Source organism: Trematomus bernacchii, unplaced genomic scaffold (genome assembly GCF_902827165.1).
Source record: "Trematomus bernacchii unplaced genomic scaffold, fTreBer1.1, whole genome shotgun sequence".
Classification (NCBI taxonomy): domain Eukaryota; kingdom Metazoa; phylum Chordata; class Actinopteri; order Perciformes; family Nototheniidae; genus Trematomus; species Trematomus bernacchii.
Window position 1 is genome coordinate 206 of NW_022987843.1, and position 19,795 is coordinate 20,000.

Below are 19,795 nucleotides of genomic sequence, written 5' to 3' on the forward strand. Positions count from 1 at the left end.
CAAATGTTCACAGTTTACAGCATTCGCACGCATTTTCTGCAGGAAATGCATTTTCTAGTTCCGATCTAAGGTGCCGTTTTCATTGATTTTCCCAGTTTGGCACTCATTTTTCTGGCATATGTTAGCAGCATAATAACTCACTAAACGGGTAATGTAGTCTTTTATACAACCCTAAAGATTTAGATTTATTCGTGCATCCTGTTTACAATAATATATGGTATTTTTCTCGAAGCAGTTTTCACAAGTTTCTAATTTCCACTGTAGAGGGTTTAGCACCATATTGCAGATCTGACAGAAGGAGTCCATATTTCTGGGCTCGCCGAAGTGTTTCATGAGTTCCTCTCTCCTGCTGCTGCTGGAGAGAGGAACTCTCAGATTTAGAAATGCAGTCTGATGCTTTGAGGGGAAACTGAAATCATTCTCCTGGAAGTACTCGGGTTTGGCGAGATGTTGTTGTTCTTCTTGCACCTCTGAAATGATGATGTCTGCAGCAGAAGGCTGGAAGAAAGTTGTTTTATGCAGGAGATATTCACAAAGTGGGACACAAAACAGTATAATGTATTTCCAACGTGGTTTTGGCGCAGTGGTTAGAGCGTTGATCATCAAATCAAGGGGCGTTGGTGAACTCCGGTTCGAAACCCGCCTCGGCCGCCACTGCGTTAGGCCGTTGTGTCCTTGGCCAAGACACTTTACCCACATTTGCTCCTGTGGGTAAAGTCCACAGTAATGACTCTTACATGTCTAATATGTGTAATGTGTAATTGTAAAGCGCTTTGAGCACCTGTAAAAGCGCTTTAATAAAAAATGTAATGCATTATTATTATTTATTATTATAACGCAACTACAGCGCGGTCACATGACTTCACGTCACCACCGCTAAGCTAAAGGAGGCTAATGTTGGGCTATAAAGGAACTACAGCACGGTCACATGACTTCACGTCACCACCGCTAAGCTAAAGGAGGCTAATGTTGGGCTATAAAGGAACTACAGCACGGTCACATGACTTCACGTCACCACCGCTAAGCTAAAGGTGGCTAATGTTTGGCTATAAAGGAACTACAGCACGGTCACATGACTTCACGTCACCACCGCTAAGCTAAAGGAGGCTAATGTTGGGCTATAAAGGAACTGCAGCACGGTCACATGACTTCACGTCACCACCGCTAAGCTAAAGGTAGCTAATGTTGGGCTATAAAGGAACTACAGCACGGTCACATGACTTCACGTCACCACCGCTAAGCTAAAGGTGGCTAATGTTGGGCTATAAAGGAACTACAGCACGGTCACATGACTTCACGTCACCACCGCTAAGCTAAAGGTGGCTAATGTTTGGTTATAAAGGAACTGCAGTACGGTCACATGACTTCACGTCACCACCGCTAAGCTAAAGGTGGCTAATGTTGGGCTATAAAGGAACTACAGCACGGTCACATGACTTCACGTCACCACCGCTAAGCTAAAGGAGGCTAATGTTGGGTTTGATGACGTTTAGTCTCATTTAGACACTTGTTAAACTCACCATTTGGGGTATTTACTAACTATTTCCCCCCTCTTCAGGTCCCATGAGCTGCGTTCGAAGGTGCTCTCCCTGCAGCTGCTGCTCTCCATCCTGCAGAACGCCGGGCCGATCTTCAAGACCAACGAGATGTTCATCAACGCCATCAAGCAGTACCTGTGCGTGGCACTGTCCAAGAACGGCGTGTCCTCCGTACCCGAAGTCTTCGAGCTGTCGCTGTCCATCTTCCTCACCCTGCTGTCTCACTTCAAGACACACCTGAAGATGCAGATTGAGGTAAAGATACCGCTTTGTGCTGATCAGAGATGGCAAACGTACACACATCCTTTCCTCAAGTAGAAGTACAGATACTCGTTTTTAAAAATACTCTGGTGAAAGTAGAAGTACTGACTTAACTTCTTTACTCGAGTAAAAGTAAAGAGGGCTTTGAAATGTACTTCAGTAAAAAGTACCGGTATCTGTGTTCAAAATGTAAAAGTAAAAAGTCGTCAGAAAAATAAGTAGTGGAGTAAAGTACTGGTACCAGAAACATGTACTTAAGTACAGTAACAAAGTATTTGTACTCCAATACTTCTGCAGGAAGGTAAAGGTGTGTGTTTTTCTGCAGGTGTTCTTCAAAGAGATCTTCCTCTACATCCTGGAGACGTCGACCAGCTCCTACGACCACAAGTGGATGGTGATCCAGACCCTCACCAGAATATGTGCAGGTGTGTGTCTCCTCTCATGTAATACATGTTTATTATCATAGCTGCGGTGTAGATATGGCAATGAAAGTGAGGTCACAGGCTCCTCCAGGAACCTTAATATATAAGGAGGATCATTTTGTGGGTTTATTTAAAACCATAAATTCCTCTTATATATAAAAACTTTCCCTTTAAAAATACTGTTCTTATAAACTTTACATATGGATATTGCAACACAAACTGTTTCATGGATTTATCCAATGTTTTTATTGATTTCTGCCAAAAAAGTGTTAAATATTCCTGTGTGTTTACCTTGTTTCATAGTAAATATGTGCTTTTTAATTTAATTCTGTTGACATATGATCACTCTATTGAATTAGGGCTTGAACTAAAGATTATTTTATAGATTGAATCAGTGCAAGGAGAGTTTGAAGTAGCACACTTTCAGAAAAAGAGAACACAAACCCCTGCAATGAACACGATGCAATACAAACGTGTGATTTGCACGTTATTAATTCAATTCAATTCAAGTCTCCATCACCATGTGCTCAGCAGCTCCAGTGGAGATATGTCAATGAAAAACTGAAGGCTCCTCCAACAGAGCAACATGAATATTTATAGGACATAGAACAAATAAAACAGATCAAATAGTGCAAGAGAATGTTTTGAGATGTGCAAGTAAATACAAATAAAATAGAAATAGTGCAAGAAGTGTCTATATACAACTACATGGAATTATATATTAGATAAATAATTAGCACGATGCAAACAGATGAATGTTATGGATGTTGTTTTGAACAGTCTGATGGCCTGTGGAATGAAACATTATGCATTTTGTCTGCTTTCTTCAGTATGTTTCTGTTCTCCTGTGGTTCTCTCAGATGCTCAGAGTGTGGTGGACATCTACGTGAACTACGACTGCGATCTGAACGCTGCAAATATCTTCGAGCGTTTAGTGAACGATTTGTCCAAAATCGCTCAGGGTCGCGGAGGACATGAACTCGGAACAACTCCCATTCAAGTGAGAGCATTTCTCTATTTTTATTTAGATATTTAGCTTTATTTTAACTATTTCTAATGCTTTTTTAATGTCACACCCCTTCTCCCAGGAGCTGACTCTGAGGAAGAAAGGTCTGGAGTGTCTGGTCTCCATCCTGAAGTGCATGGTGGAGTGGAGCAAGGATCAATACGTCAACCCCAACTCTCAGACCAGCCTTGGTAAGGACAGGGATTTAATGTATTAAACATTAACTTAAAAATAACTAGACCTATCTTATATATTACGTTGAATATTTAGGCGAAAAATCACAGATTTCACGCGAAAAATACTTTGATATTTTCAAAGGTTAAAAGTCGTGTCTATACAAGAACAAACATCACAAAAGTTATTTAAAAACCTCCAAAAATGTAAGATAAATACTGCTTTATTCAGTTTCAGAGAACAGGGATTTAATGTATTAAACATTAACTTAAAATAACTAGACCTATCTTATATTTTCAGTTGATTTGTATATATATATTGTATATATTACGTTGATCTGTGTACTTGCATTGTGTCCAATGTTTAAGAAAAATGTATGATTTTTAATCAAGGTAACAGGATATTCGGATATTAAAAGTGGTATATTCACAAGAAAAACATCACAGAATTCACACAAAAAATACTTTGATGTTTTCTAAGATTAAAATTAGTGTCTATACAAGAAGCAATATCTAAAAGAAATGTAAAATAAAAACTGCTTTATCCACTGTTTGAGAGGCGAAAGACCTCTTGGCTCATAAATATTGAAGGAATCCTTACGTTGTATATTCACAAAAAAATCACATATTTAGTCCAAAAATCACAACATTTGTACGAAAATACTTTTTTAAAGATTAAAAGTCGTGTCTATACAAGAATAAACATCACAAGAGTTATTTAAAAACCTGTCTGTTTGAGAGACCAGCCTCGGTAAGAACAGGGATTTAATGTATTAAACATTAACTTAAAACAACTAGACCTATCTTATATTTTCAGTTGATTTGTGTACTTACGTTATGCCAGATGTTTATGAAAAATGTGTAATTTTAATCAGGATAACAGTGCGTTTCCTTTGACGGCTTATTAGGGCCGTTGCAATAATAAATAGAGTTACAGGACAGGTGTAATAATCCCACAACAATTCAGAATTTACAATATTAAAATATGTTGTTGTTGTTTTGATGAAATAAAAGTGGTATATTCACAAGAAAAAAATGATATGTTATTAAAATAATATGTGAGATAAATACTGCTTTCTCCACTGTTTGAGAGGCTAACGACCTCCTGGATCATAAACACTCAAGGAATCCTTACTAGGGGAAAACTACAACTCCCATGATGCAGCAGTGTTGTCATTCAGAGACTCCTAGTGCCAGACTGTTTAAACACAGATGGCTCATGTTGGAGTTGCTCTAAAAACACACATTAACGAGGTTTTCAGACGTTTAATTCTGCCAGACGTTCCTCGTTAAGGTTCCCCTCGTTTAGAGATGCTCGTTAATAACAAACTGGATTTGAAGTGTCATTCTCCCTGCTTCTCTGTGTATCAATGATATGTGTGTAATCATTTCATATTGTCTGTCCTTGTTGTTTCCTCCTTCTCTTCAAAGTGAGAGCAGGTAACGGTTGTTTGTGTTTCAGCTTTAGAAAGTCTTATTTAGCCTGTGCTGTTTGTAGAGGAACCCCTCAGATGTGTCCATTAGTGTAAAGGAACCCCTCAGATGTGTCCATTAGTGTAAAGGAACCCCTCAGATGTGTCCATTAGTGTAAAGGAACCCCTCAGATGTGTCCATTAGTGTAAAGGAACCCCTCAGATGTGTCCATTAGTGTAAAGGAACCCCTCAGATGTGTCCATTAGTGTAAAGGAACCCTCAGATGTGTCCATTAGTGTAGAGGAACCCCTCAGATGTGTCCATTAGTGTAGAGGAACCCCTCAGATGTGTCCATTAGTGTAGAGGAACCCCTCAGATGTGTCCATTAGTGTAGAGGAACCCCTCAGATGTGTCCATTAGTGTAGAGGAACCCCTCAGATGTGTCCATTAGTGTAAAGGAACTACATTTATGAAGGTGTTGCACTAAAGCACAATATGTCCCTTCACTACATCCCAGAGGGAGATTCACTATATGAGCAGCTTTACTAATAGCTTGTGCCATTTATTTTAAATTATGTTAAAGGTTAAACAAACACTGAAGAATTAACTTAATAGAATTTAACACTATTTTCACTATTGTTTTTAAATAAATAATGGTTTAATTGAGATAATAATCAGCAGATTCATTGAAAATAAACATAATTACATGTTAAAAGTTCAAAATAAGTTATGCAATAATATAACTACGGTACATTTTTGCACTTTTAATATTTGATTACATTTGAATGATTATACTTTTTCTGAAGTTAGAAACACCACCCTGTATGATTAAAACACCTTTTTCTGAATCTGATGGGTAGAAAAGCTTCATGTCATAAATATCAGTGGATTTTAGTAGAACAGAGTTAGCTCAGGTTCCTGTGATGAATGTTTAAGAGTTTCCAACGTGCAACAAGACCCAGGCTGAGCTACCGTGCAAGTTTCTTAGATACCCTCCTCTCATAAAACCCACCCTGCTAGTTTTCTGCAGGTTTTGAGGCTGTTTGCATGTGAGAAACAATGATGTGCACGCCTCTCCCTGCTAAATGCTTCCATTACGCCTCAGGGTCACTTTGTGTTGCAGTTTCCCTTTTAAAAAGTCTCTCCCCTAGTTTTACAAGTTTGCATTATAAACCCTCCCCTCCTGTCAGTAAACTAACTCTAAGGATCTGTGTTTTTTGCGTCCTCAGGCCAGGAGAAGCCGGTGGAGCAGGATCAATCGGAGCCTAAAGCCCCGGAGACGATCAATAGGTACGGCAGCATCAACTCTCTGGACTCCACGGCCTCCTCGGGGATCGGCAGCTACAGCACGCAGATGTCCGGCACGACAACCCCGAACAGTTCGGTCCTGAAGCAGCAGAAGGAGATCATCGAGCAAGGCATCGACCTGTAAGAGTACTACTTTAAAAGTCTCCTATCATATATTTCTAGGCATTATATAGGTCCCAGATATATGAAAATATATAAAAGCCCTGTGCATTTCGAGGTCCTGAAGCAGCAGAAAGACATCATCGACCTGTAAGAGTTAATATACTTCAACTTGTGATGTGTCGCCATGCACGTGATGTATGAAAAGTGCTATTATTATTTTAAAAGACACATACATGGGTAAAAACGAGTCTTCAAATACAACGATGATATCCCCTTTCCTTCCTGAGGATTCCTCTGTCCTCGAGTCTTAAAGGGCTCCTATTATACTATTTTTTGGCATATATTATAGGTCTCAGATATATGCAAATATATAAAAATGGTTTCTGGTTTCTGATAGCGACATTTCTCCGTCGTTCCCCCGTTTTTAGAGATGTGGGTAAAAGAGAGAGGGTTTTATTTCCTGACACACCGGGGGGACACCGGGGGGACACCGGGGGGACACCGGGGGGACACATGGGACACACCGGGGACACACCGGGGACACACCGGGGACACATGGGACACACCGGGGACACATGGGGACACACCGGGGACACACTGGGGACACACCGGGGACACATGGGGGACACACCGGGGACACACGGGGGACACACCGGGGACACATGGGGACACACCGGGGACACACCGGGGCCGGGGACACATGGGGACACACCGGGGCCGGGGACACATGGGGACACGCCGGGGACACATGGGGGACACACCTTTATGTAGAAAAGACATCACAAAGAGCCTTTGATAGGAGACCTTTAACGTCTCTCTTTATTCTGCTGCAGGTTCAACAAGAAACCAAAGAGAGGCATCCAGTACCTGCAGGAGCAAGGCATGCTGGGAACTACACCTGAAGACCTGGCTCAGTTCCTGCACCAGGAGGAGAGGCTGGACTCGGTCAGGACTTTATATTATTATTCATTATTTAGTTTGTCAGAACAAGGTCGTAATAGAAAAGAGTTAAAGGTGTTTTTGTTGACAATGACACAGTGACACAAAAACCCTCTCTTTAAAACCTTTGAAACTAAGACTTCCCAGATTCTCCTTCTTGTTATAATTTAAAGGTATTAAATATGAAATCTCCCCCGTTTCTCCCCTCTTCAGACCCAGGTGGGGGAGTTTCTGGGAGACAACGAGCGCTTCAACAAGGAGGTGATGTACGCCTACGTGGATCAGATGGACTTCCAAGGGAAAGACTTTGTCTCGGCGCTCCGGACGTTCCTCGAGGGTTTCCGTCTGCCAGGAGAAGCTCAGAAAATCGACCGGCTCATGGAGAAGTTCGCTGCTCGATATCTGGAGTGCAACCAGGGGTGAATATTCATTATTATATATATTATTATACCCTGAGCTATCCTCATATTAATACTTATTGTGTTTTCCAGACAAACCCTCTTTGCCAGCGCGGACACGGCGTACGTTCTCGCCTACTCCATCATCATGCTGACCACAGACCTGCACAGCCCTCAGGTTAGCACGTTAACACGTTAGCTCATGAATCAGTGTAACTGTTAGAAACATCTCCCTGGTCCCCGGCTTGATCTTCAATCTCAGGATCCATGTATTTGTGATCCTCTCTAGAATGGAAGTAGTCATCACATACAGAGCATCAACTAGTTCCTGAACAGTGTCCTTCACATGCTGATATCCAAGAGAGGGAGTTACACAGTCACAAGATGGAGGAATAGAAAGCAGTACATCCTGTCACGTACAAAATTCTCAACATTCTGACTTTTTCTCAAAATCCTGACTTTTTCTCAAAATCCCCAAAAATCTGACTTTTTCAAAAAAAAACTGACTGTTTCTAAAAAAATTGACTTTTTCTAAAAAATCTGACTTTTTTTCTCAAAAATCTGACTTTTTCTTAAAATTCTGACTTTTTCTGAATACTTAAAAATGTTAATAAAAACTGGTCATCACATACAGAGCATCAACTAGTTCCTGAACAGTGTCCTTCACATGCTGATATCCAAGAGAGGGAGTTACACAGTCACAAGATGGAGGAATAGAAAGCAGTATTCAATGTTTACTTCAGATTAGCTCCACGTCAGAAATGAGCATGCTTGTCATATGTCTATCTCCATAGAGGCTGAACCATCATGTTAATCACATAGCTATCATATGCCTCAAACAGTCCTGATGCTCTTCTATGTAATCATACATCCTGTCATGTTCACAGCTACAGTTGGGATACCTTTGTTAGCATGTTACTCTCATGTTGGAAGAGGACATTCAGTGTTTTTCCAACAGTAATGAATAAACCTGGCATCCTTTAACCCTGCACACTTGTTGTTCTCTGCACAGGTGAAGAATAAGATGACGAAGGAGCAGTACATCAAGATGAACCGCGGCATCAACGACAGCAAAGACCTGCCGGAAGAATATCTTTCGGCCATTTACGACGAGATCGCCGGGAAGAAGATCGCCATGAAGGAAACGAAGGAACTCACCCTGAAGTCCAACAAGCAGAGTAAACAACCCTCAAACTGCACCATGTTTCATATCATTCATGTCTCAACAAGCCCGTGAAAAACGAACTCACACATTGGTTTTTAGCAGGCTTGATTACTGTAACAGTGTATTTGCTGGTCTCTGTAGAAAATCCCTTAAAACTAATCCAGAACGCTGCTGACAGAGTCCTGATAAAACTAAAAGAGAGTCCTGACTGAAACTAAAAGAGAGTCCTGACTGAAACTAAAAGAGAGTCCTGATGAAACTAAAAGAGAGTCCTGATGAAACTAAAAGAGAGTCCTGACTGAAACTAAAAGAGAGTCCTGACTGAAACTAAAGAGAGTCCTGACTGAAACTAAAAGAGAGTCCTGACTGAAACTAAAAGAGAGTCCTGACTGAAACTAAAAGAGAGTCCTGATGAAACTAAAAGAGAGTCCTGATGAAACTAAAAGAGAGTCCTGACTGAAACTAAAAGAGAGTCCTGACTGATGAAACTAAAGAGAGTCCTGACTGAAACTAAAAGAGAGTCCTGACTGAAACTAAAAGAGTCCTGACTGAAACTAAAAGAGAGTCCTGAATGATGAAACTAAAAGAGAGTCCTGACTGAAACTAAAAGAGAGTCCTGACTGAAACTAAAAGAGAGTCCTGACTGAAACTAAAAGAGAGTCCTGACTGAAACTAAAGAGAGTCCTGACTGAAACTAAAAGAGTCCTGACTGAAAACTAAGAGAGAGTCCTGATGAAACTAAAAGAGAGTCCTGATGAAACTAAAAGAGAGTCCTGACTGAAACTAAAGAGAGTCCTGACTGAAACTAAAAGAGAGTCCTGACTGAAACTAAAAGAGAGTCCTGACTGAAACTAAAAGAGAGTCCTGACTGAAACTAAAAGAGAGTCCTGACTGAAACTAAGAGAGAGTCCTGACTGAAACTAAGAGAGTCCTGACTGAAACTAAAGAGAGTCTGACTGAAACTAAAAGAGAGTCCTGACTGAAACTAAGAGAGAGTCCTGACTGAAACTAAAGAGAGTCCTGACTGAAACTAAGAGAGTCCTGACTGAAACTAAAGAGAGTCCTGACTGAAACTAAAGAGAGTCCTGATGAAACTAAAAGAGAGTCCTGACTGAAACTAAAGAGAGTCCTGACTGAAACTAAAGAGAGGTCCTGACTGAAACTAAAGAGAGAGTCCTGACTGAAACTAAAAGAGAGTCCTGACTGAAACTAAAAGAGAGTCCTGACTGAAACTAAAGAGAGTCCTGACTGAAACTAAAGAGAGTCCTGATGAAACTAAAAGAGAGTCCTGACTGAAACTAAGAGAGAGTCCTGACTGAAACTAAAAGAGAGTCCTGACTGAAACTAAGAGAGAGTCCTGACTGAAACTAAAAGAGTCCTGATGAAACTAAAAGAGAGTCCTGACTGAAACTAAAAGAGAGTCCTGACTGAAACTAAGAGAGAGTCCTGACTGAAACTAAAAGAGTCCTGATGAAACTAAAAGAGAGTCCTGATGAAACTAAAAGAGAGTCCTGACTGAAACTAAAGAGAGTCCTGACTGAAACTAAAAGAGAGTCCTGACTGAAACTAAGAGAGAGTCCTGATGAAACTAAAAGAGAGTCCTGATGAAACTAAAAGAGAGTCCTGACTGAAACTAAAAGAGAGTCCTGATGAAACTAAAAGAGAGTCCTGACTGAAACTAAGAGAGAGTCCTGACTGAAACTAAAAGAGAGTCCTGACTGAAACTAAAAGAGAGTCCTGACTGAAACTAAGAGAGAGTCCTGACTGAAACTAAAAGAGAGTCCTGACTGAAACTAAGAGAGAGTCCTGATGAAACTAAAAGAGAGTCCTGATGAAACTAAAAGAGAGTCCTGATGAAACTAAAAGAGAGTCCTGACTGAAACTAAAAGAGAGTCCTGATGAAACTAAAAGAGAGTCCTGATGAAACTAAAAGAGAGTCCTGACTGAAACTAAAAGAGAGTCCTGACTGAAACTAAGAGAGGTCCTGACTGAAACTAAAGAGAGTCCTGACTGAAACTAAAAGAGAGTCCTGACTGAAACTAAAGAGAGTCCTGACTGAAACTAAAAGAGAGTCCTGACTGAAACTAAAAGAGAGTCCTGACTGAAACTAAAGAGAGTCCTGACTGAAACTAAAAGAGAGTCCTGACTGAAACTAAAAGAGAGTCCTGATGAAACTAAAAGAGAGTCCTGACTGAAACTAAAAGAGAGTCCTGACTGAAACTAAAGAGAGTCCTGACTGAAACTAAAAGAGTCCTGATGAACTAAAAGAGAGTCCTGACTGAAACTAAAAGAGAGTCCTGATGAAACTAAAAGAGAGTCCTGACTGAAACTAAAAGAGAGTCCTGATGAAACTAAAAGAGAGTCCTGATGAAACTAAAAGAGAGTCCTGACTGAAACTAAAAGAGAGTCCTGATGAAACTAAAAGAGAGTCCTGACTGAAACTAAAGAGAGTCCTGATGAAACTAAAAGAGAGTCCTGACTGAAACTAAAAGAGAGTCCTGACTGAAACTAAAAGAGAGTCCTGACTGAAACTAAAAGAGAGTCCTGATGAAACTAAAAGAGAGTCCTGACTGAAACTAAAGAGAGTCCTGATGACTGAAACTAAAAGAGAGTCCTGACTGAAACTAAAAGAGAGTCCTGACTGAAACTAAAAGAGAGTCCTGATGAAACTAAAAGAGAGTCCTGACTGAAACTAAAAGAGAGTCCTGATGAAACTAAAAGAGAGTCCTGACTGAAACTAAAGAGAGTCCTGACTGAAACTAAGAGAGTCCTGACTGAAACTAAAAGAGAGTCCTGACTGAAACTAAGAGAGTCCTGATGAAACTAAAAGAGAGTCCTGATGAAACTAAAAGAGAGTCCTGACTGAAACTAAAAGAGAGTCCTGACTGAAACTAAAAGAGAGTCCTGACTGAAACTAAAAGAGAGTCCTGACTGAAACTAAAGAGAGTCCTGATGAAACTAAAAGAGAGTCCTGATGAAACTAAAAGAGAGTCCTGACTGAAACTAAAGAGAGTCCTGACTGAAACTAAAAGAGAGTCCTGACTGAAACTAAAGAGAGTCCTGACTGAAACTAAAAGAGAGTCCTGACTGAAACTAAAAGAGAGTCCTGACTGAAACTAAAAGAGAGTCCTGACTGAAACTAAAGAGAGTCCTGACTGAAACTAAAAGAGAGTCCTGACTGAAACTAAAGAGAGTCCTGACTGAAACTAAAAGAGAGTCCTGACTGAAACTAAAAGAGAGTCCTGACTGAAACTAAGAGAGTCCTGATGAAACTAAAAGAGAGTCCTGACTGAAACTAAAAGAGAGTCCTGACTGAAACTAAAAGAGAGTCCTGACTGAAACTAAAAGAGAGTCCTGATGAAACTAAAAGAGAGTCCTGACTGAAACTAAAAGAGAGTCCTGACTGAAACTAAAAGAGAGTCCTGACTGAAACTAAGAGAGAGTCCTGACTGAAACTAAAAGAGAGTCCTGACTGAAACTAAAAGAGAGTCCTGACTGAAACTAAGAGAGAGTCCTGACTGAAACTAAAAGAGAGTCCTGACTGAAACTAAAAGAGAGTCCTGACTGAAACTAAGAGAGAGTCCTGACTGAAACTAAAAGAGAGTCCTGATGAAACTAAAAGAGAGTCCTGACGAAAAAGAGAGAGTCCTGACTGAAACTAAGAGAGAGTCCTGACTGAAACTAAGAGAGAGTCCTGACTGAAACTAAAAGAGAGTCCTGACTGAAACTAAAAGAGAGTCCTGACTGAAACTAAAAGAGAGTCCTGACTGAAACTAAAAGAGAGTCCTGACTGAAACTAAAAGAGAGTCCTGACAGAAACTAAGAGAGAGTCCTGATGAAACTAAAAGAGAGTCCTGACTGAAACTAAAAGAGAGTCCTGACTGAAACTAAGAGAGTCCTGACTGAAACTAAAGAGAGTCCTGACTGAAACTAAAAGAGAGTCCTGACTGAAACTAAAGAGAGTCCTGACTGAAACTAAAGAGAGTCCTGACTGAAACTAAGAGAGAGTCCTGACTGAAACTAAAAGAGATGTTGACTGAAACTAAAAGAGTCCTGATGAAACTAAAGAGAGTCCTGACTGAAACTAAGAGAGAGTCCTGACTGAAACTAAAAGAGAGTCCTGACTGAAACTAAGAGAGAGTCCTGACTGAAACTAAAAGAGAGTCCTGACTGAAACTAAAAGAGAGTCCTGACTGAAACTAAAAGAGAGTCCTGACTGAAACTAAAGAGAGAGGTCCTGACTGAAACTAAAAGAGAGTCCTGACTGAACTAAGAGAGAGTCCTGACTGAAACTAAAGAGAGTCCTGACTGAAACTAAAGAGAGTCCTGACTGAAACTAAGAGAGAGTCCTGACGGAAACTAAGAAGAGAGTCCTGACTGAAACTAAAAGAGAGTCCTGACTGAAACTAAAAGAGAGTCCTGACTGAAACTAAGAGAGAGTCCTGACTGAAAACTAAAAGAGAGTCCTGACTGAAACTAAAAGAGAGTCCTGACTGAAACTAAAGAGAGTCCTGACCTGAAACTAAGAGAGAGTCCTGACTGAAAACTAAAAGAGAGTCCTGATGAAACTAAAAGAGAGTCTGACTGAAACTAGAGAGACGAGAGAGTCCTGATGAAACTAAAAGAGAGTCCTGACTGAAACTAAAAGAGAGTCCTGACTGAAACTAAAAGAGGAGTCCTGACTGAAACTAAAAAGAGTCCTGACTGAAACTAAAAGAGAGTCCTGACTGAAACTAAAAGAGAGTCCTGACTGAAACTAAAGAGAGTCCTGACTGAAACTAAGAGAGTCCTGACTGAAACTAAAAGAGAGTCCTGACTGAAACTAAAAGAGAGTCCTGACTGAAACTAAAAGAGATCCTGATGAAACTAAAAGAGAGTCCTGACTGAAACTAAAAGAGAGTCCTGACTGAAACTAAAAGAGAGTCCTGACTGAAACTAAAAGAGAGTCCTGATGAAACTAAAAGAGAGTCCTGACTGAAACTAAAAGAGAGTCCTGACTGAAACTAAGAGAGAGTCCTGACTGAAACTAAAAGAGAGTCCTGACTGAAACTAAGAGAGAGTCCTGATGAAACTAAAAGAGAGTCCTGACTGAAACTAAAAGAGAGTCCTGACTGAAACTAAAAGAGAGTCCTGACTGAAACTAAGAAGAGTCCTGACTGAAACTAAAGAGAGTCCTGACTGAAACTAAAGAGTCCTGACTGAAACTAAAAGAGAGTCCTGACTGAACAAGAGAGGTCCTGATGAACTAAAGAGAGTCCTGACTGAAACTAGAGAGAGTCCTGATGAACTGAAAAGAGAGTCCTGACTGAAACTAAAGAGAGTCCTGACTGAACTAAAAGAGAGTCCTGACTGAAACTAAAGAGAGTCCTGATGAAAACTAAGAGAGAGTCCTGACTGAAACTAAAAGAGAGTCCTGACTTAAACTAAAGAGAGTCCTGACTGAAACTAAAGAGAGTCCTGACTGAAACTAAAAGAGAGTCCTGACTGAAACTAAAGAGAGTCCTGAACTGAAACTAAGAGAGAGTCCTGACTGAACTAAAAGAGAGTCCTGACTGAAACTAAAAGAGAGTCCTGACTGAAACTAAAAGAGAGTCTGACTGAAACTAAAAGAGAGTCCTGACTGAAACTAAAAGAGAGTCCTGACTGAAACTAAGAGAGAGTCCGTGACGAAAACTAAGAGAGAGTCCTGACTGAAACTAAAAGAGAGTCCTGACTGAAACTAAGAGAGAGTCCTGACTGAAACTAAAAGAGAGTCCTGACGAAACTAAAAGAGAGTCCTGACTGAAAACTAAGAGAAGAGTCCTGACTGAAACTAAAAGAGGTCAGTCCTGACTGAAAACAAAAGAGAGTCCCTGACTGAAACTAAAAGAGAGTCCTGACATGAAACTAAGAAGAGAGTCCTGACTGAAACTAAAAGAGAGTCCTGACTGAAACTAAGAGAGAGTCCTGACTGAAACTAAAAGAGAGTTCCTGACTGAAACTAAAGAGAGTCCTGACTGAAACTAGAGAGAGTCCTGACTGAAACTAAAAGAGAGTCCTGACTGAAACTAAAAGAGAGGTCCTGACTGAAACTAAAAGAGAGTCCTGAACTGAAACTAAAAGAGAGTCCTGATGAAACTAAAGAGAGAGTCCTGACTGAAACCTAAAAGAGAGTCCTGACTGAAAACTAAAAGAGATCCTGACTGAAACTAAGAAGAGAGTCCTGACTGAAACGAAGAGAGAGTCCTGACTGAAACTAAAAGAGAGTCCTGACTGAAACTAAAAGGAGAGTCCTGACTGAAACTAAAGAGAGAGTCCTGACTGAAACTAAAAGAGAGTCCTGACTGAAACTAAAAGAGAGTCCTGACTGAAACTAAAAGAGAGTCTGACTGAAACTAAAGAGAGTCCTGACTGAAACTAAAAGAGAGTCCTGACTGAAACAAAAGAGAGTCCTGACTGAAACTAAAAGAGTCCTGACTGAAACTAAAAGAGAGTCCTGACTGAAACTAAGAGAGTCCTGACTGAAACTAAAAGAGAGTCCTGACTGAAACTAAAGAGAGTCCTGACTGAAACTAAAGAGAGTCATGACTGAAACTAAAAGAGAGTCCTGACTGTGAAACTAAAGAGAGTCCTGACTGAAACAAAAGAGTGTCCTGACTGAAACTAAAAGAGAGTCCTGACTGAAACTAAAAGAGAGTCCTGACTGAAACTAAGAGAGAGTCCTGACTGAAACTAAGAGAGAGTCCTGACTGAAACTAAAAGAGAGTCCTGACTGAAACTAAGAGAGAGTCCTGATGAAACTAAAAGAGAGTCCTGATGAAACTAAAAGAGGAGTCCTGACTGAAACTAAAAGAGAGTCCTGACTGAAACTAGAGAGAGTCCTGACTGAAACTAAAAGAGATTCCTGACTGAAACTAAGAGAGAGTCCTGACTGAAACTAAAAGAGAGTCCTGACGAAACTAAAGAGAGTCCTGACTTGAAACTAAAAGAGAGGTCCTTTATTGAAACACTAAGAGAGAGGTCCTGACTGAAACTAAGAGAGAGTCCTGACTGAAACTAAAAGAGAGTCCTAGACTGAAACTAAGAGAGAGTCCTGACTGAAACTAAAGAGAGTCCTGACTGAAAACTAAAAAGAGAGTCCTGACTGAAACTAAAGAGAGTCCTGGACTGAAACTAAAAGAGAGTTCCTGACTGAAACTAAAAGAGAGTCCTGAACTGAAACTCAAAGAGAGTCCTGACTGAAACTAAAAGAGAGTCCTGACTGAAACTAAAAGAGAGTCCTGACTGAAAACTAAAAGAGAGTCCTGACTGAAACTAAAAGAGAGTCCTGACTGAAACTAAGAGAGAGTCCTGATGAAACTAAAAGAGAGTCCTGACTGAAACTAAAAGAGAGTCCTGACTGAACTAAAAGGAGTCCTGACTGAAACTAAAAGAGAGTCTGACTGAACCTAAAGAGAGTCCTGACTGAAACTAAAAGAGAGTCCTGACTGAAACTAAAGAGAGCCTGACTGAAATACTAAAAGAGAGTCCTGACTGAAACTAAAAGAGAGTCCTGACTGAAACTAAAAGAGAGTCCTGATGAAACTAAGAGAGAGTCCTGATGAAACGAAAAGAGAGTCTGACTGAAACTAAAAGAGAGTCCTGATGAAACTAAAAGAGAGTCCTGATGAAACTAAAAGAGAGTCCTGACTGAAACTAAGAGAGAGTCCTGACTGAAAACTAAGAGAGAGTCCTGACTGAAACTAAGAGAGAGTCCTGACTGAAACAAAAGAGAGGTCCTGACTGAAACTAAAAGAGAGTCCTGATGAAACTAAAGAGAGTCTGACTGAAACTAAAAGGAAGATTCCTGATGAAAACTAAAAGAGAGTCCTGACTGAAACTAAAAGAGAGTCCTGACTGAAACTAAGAGAGAGTCCTGATGAAACTAAAAGAGAGTCTGACTGAAACTAAAAGAGAGTCCTGACTGAAACTAAAAGAGAGTCCTGATGAAACTAAAAGAGAGTCCTGACTGAAACAAGAGAGAGTCCTGACTGAAACTAAAAGAGAGTCTGACTGAAACTAAAGAGAGTCCTGATGAAACTAAGAGATAGTCCTGACTGAAACTAAGAGAGAGTCCTGACTGAACTAAAAGAGAGTCCTGAGTGAAACTAAAAGAGAGTCCTGACTGAAACTAAAAGAGAGTCCTGACGAAACTAAAAGAGAGTCCTGACTGAAACTAGAGAGAGTCCTGACTGAAACTAAAGAGAGTCCTGACTGAAACTAAAGAGAGTCCTGACTGAAACTAAAAGAGAGTCCTGACTGAAAACTAAAAGAGAGTCCTGACTGAAACTAAGAGAGAGTCCTGACTGAAACTGAAACTAAGAGAGTCCTGACTGAAACTAAAGAGAGTCCCTGACTGAAACTAAACAAGAGAGTCCTGACTGAACTAAGAGAGTAGTCCTGACTGAAACTAAAAGAGAGTGTTGACTGAAACTAAAAGAGAGTCCTGATGAAACTAAGAGAGAGTCCTGACTGAAACTAAGAGAGAGTCCTGACTGAAACTAAAAGAGAGTCCTGACTGAAACTAAGAGAGAGTCCTGACTGAAACTAAAAGAGAGTCCTGACTGAAACTAAAAGAGAGTCCTGACTGAAACTAAGAGAGAGTCCCTGACTGAAATTAAAAGAGAGCCTGACTGAAACTAAAAGAGAGTCTGACTGAAACTAAGAGAGAGTCCTGACTGAAACTAAGAGAGAGTCCTGACTGAAACTAAAAGAGAGTCCTGACTGAAACTAAGAGAGAGTCCTGACTGAAACTAAAAGAGAGTCCTGACTGAAACTAAAAGAGAGTCCTGATGAAACTAAAAGAAGTCCTGACTGAAACTAAGAGAGTCCTGACTGAAACTAAAAGAGAGTCCTGACTGAAACTAAAAGAGAGTCCTGACTTAAACTAAGAGAGAGTCCTGACTGAAACTAGAGAGAGTCTGACGAACTAAGAGAGAGTCCTGACCGAAACTAAAGAGAGTCCTGACCGAAACTAAAAGAGAGTCCTGACCTGAAACTAAAAGAGAGTCCTGACTGAACTAAGAGAGAGTCCTGACTGAAACTAAAGAGAGTCCTGACTGAAACTAAGAGAGAGTCCTGACTGAAACTACAAGAGAGTCCTGACTGAAACTAAAAGAGAGTCCTGACTGAAACTAAAAGAAGAGTCCTACTGAAACTAGAGAGAGTCCTGACTGAAACTAAAAGAGAGTCCTGCACTGAAACTAAGAGAGAGTCCTGATGAAACTAAAAGAGAGTCCTGACTGAAACTAAAGAGAGTCCTGACTGAAACTAAAGAGAGTCCTGACTGAAACTAAAAGAGAGTCCTGACTGAAACTACAAAGAGAGTACGACTGAAACTAAAAGAGAGTCCTGACTGAAACTAAGAGAGAGTCCTGACTGAAACTAAAGAGAGTCCTGACTGAACTAAGAGAGAGTCCTGATGAACTAAAAGAGAGTCCTGACTGAAACTAAAAGAGAGTCCTGATGAAACTAAAAGAGAGTCCTGACTGAAACTAAGAGAGAGTCCCTGACTGAAACTAAAAGAGAGTCCTGACTGAAACTAAAAGAGAGTCCTGACTGAAACTAAGAGAGAGTCCTGACTGAAACTAAAAGAGAGTCCTGACGAAACTAAGAGAGAGTCCTGACTGAAACTAAAAGAGAGTCCTGACTGAAACTAAGAGAGAGTCCTGACTGAAACTAAAAGAGAGTCCTGACTGAAACTAAAAGAGAGTCCTGACTGAAACTAAAAGAGAGTCCTGACTGAAACTAAAAGAGAGTCCTGACTGAAACTAAGAGAGAGTCCTGACTGAAACTAAAAGAGAGTCCTGACTGAAACTAAGAGAGAGTCCTGATGAAACAAAAGAGAGTCCTGACTGAAACTAAGAGAGAGTCCTGACTGAAACTAAAAGAGAGTCCTGACTGAAACTAAGAGAGGAGTCCTGATGAAACAAAAAGAGAGTCCTGACTGAAACTAAGAGAGAGTCCTGACTGAAACTAAAGAGAGTCCTGACTGAAACTAAAAGAGAGTCCTGACTGAAACTAAAAGAGAGTCCTGATGAAACTAAAAGAGAGTCCTGACTGAAACTAAAAGAGAGTCCTGATGAAACTAAAAGAGAGTCCTGATGAAACTAAGAGAGAGTCCTGACTGAAACTAAGAGAGAGTCCTGACTGAAACTAAGAGAGAGTCCTGACTGAAACTAAGAGAGAGTCCTGACTGAAACTAAGAGAGAGTCCTGATGAAACTAAGAGAGAGTCCTGACTGAAACTAAGAGAGAGTCCTGACTGAAACTAGAGAGAGTCCTGACTGAACTAAGAGAGAGTCCTGACTGAAACTAAAAGAGAGTCCTGATGGAAACTAAGAGAGAGTCCTGACTGAAACTAAGAGAGAGTCCTGACTGAAACTAAGAGAGAGTCCTGACTGAAACTAAGAGAGAGTCCTGACTGAAACTAAGAGAGAGTCCTGACTGAAACTAAGAGAGAGTCCTGACTGAAACTAAGAGAGAGTCCTGATGAAACTAAAAGGAGAGTCCTGACTGAACTAAGAGAGAGTCCTGACTGAAACTAAGAGAGAGTCCTGATGAAACTAAAAGAGAGTCCTGACTGAAACTAGAGAGAGTCCTGACTGAAACTAAGAGAGAGCCTGACTGAAACTAAGAGAGAGTCCTGACTGAAACTAAAAGAGAGTCCTGATGAAACTAAGAGAGAGTCCTGACTGAAACTAAGAGAGAGTCCTGACTGAAACTAAGAGAGAGTCCTGACTGAAACTAAGAGAGAGTCCTGACTGAAACTAAGAGAGAGTCCTGACTGAAACTAAGAGAGAGTCCTGACTGAAACTAAGAGAAGAGTCCTGACTGAAACTAAGAGAGGTCCTGATGAAACTAAGAGAGAGTTCCTGGAAAGGATTCCGTGAAACTAAAAGAGGACTAACTAAGAGAGAGTCCTGACTGAAACTAAAGAGAGAGTCCTGATGAAACTAAAAAGAGAGTCCTGACTGAAACTAAGAGAGAGTCCTGACTGAAAACTAAGAGAGAGTCCTGACTGAAAACTAAGAGAGAGTCCTGATGAAACTAA

The 19,795-nt window shown here is 40.5% G+C and overlaps 1 protein-coding gene across 1 annotated transcript in view; it reads left to right on the forward strand.

Annotated features, from left to right (window-relative positions):
• Positions 1 to 1,558: 1,558 nt before the first annotated feature.
• LOC117468652 (brefeldin A-inhibited guanine nucleotide-exchange protein 1-like) overlaps positions 1,559 to 19,795 on the forward strand; it is a gene marked incomplete at its 5' end in the record, with an annotated part of 37,316 nt that continues 19,079 nt past the window's right edge. Inside the window, 9 exon segments of the mRNA XM_034112881.1 lie at positions 1,559 to 1,793; positions 2,125 to 2,224; positions 3,082 to 3,221; positions 3,310 to 3,418; positions 6,043 to 6,241; positions 7,057 to 7,168; positions 7,376 to 7,581; positions 7,654 to 7,738; positions 8,573 to 8,738. Coding sequence (XP_033968772.1) covers positions 1,559 to 1,793; positions 2,125 to 2,224; positions 3,082 to 3,221; positions 3,310 to 3,418; positions 6,043 to 6,241; positions 7,057 to 7,168; positions 7,376 to 7,581; positions 7,654 to 7,738; positions 8,573 to 8,738 — 1,352 coding nt within the window.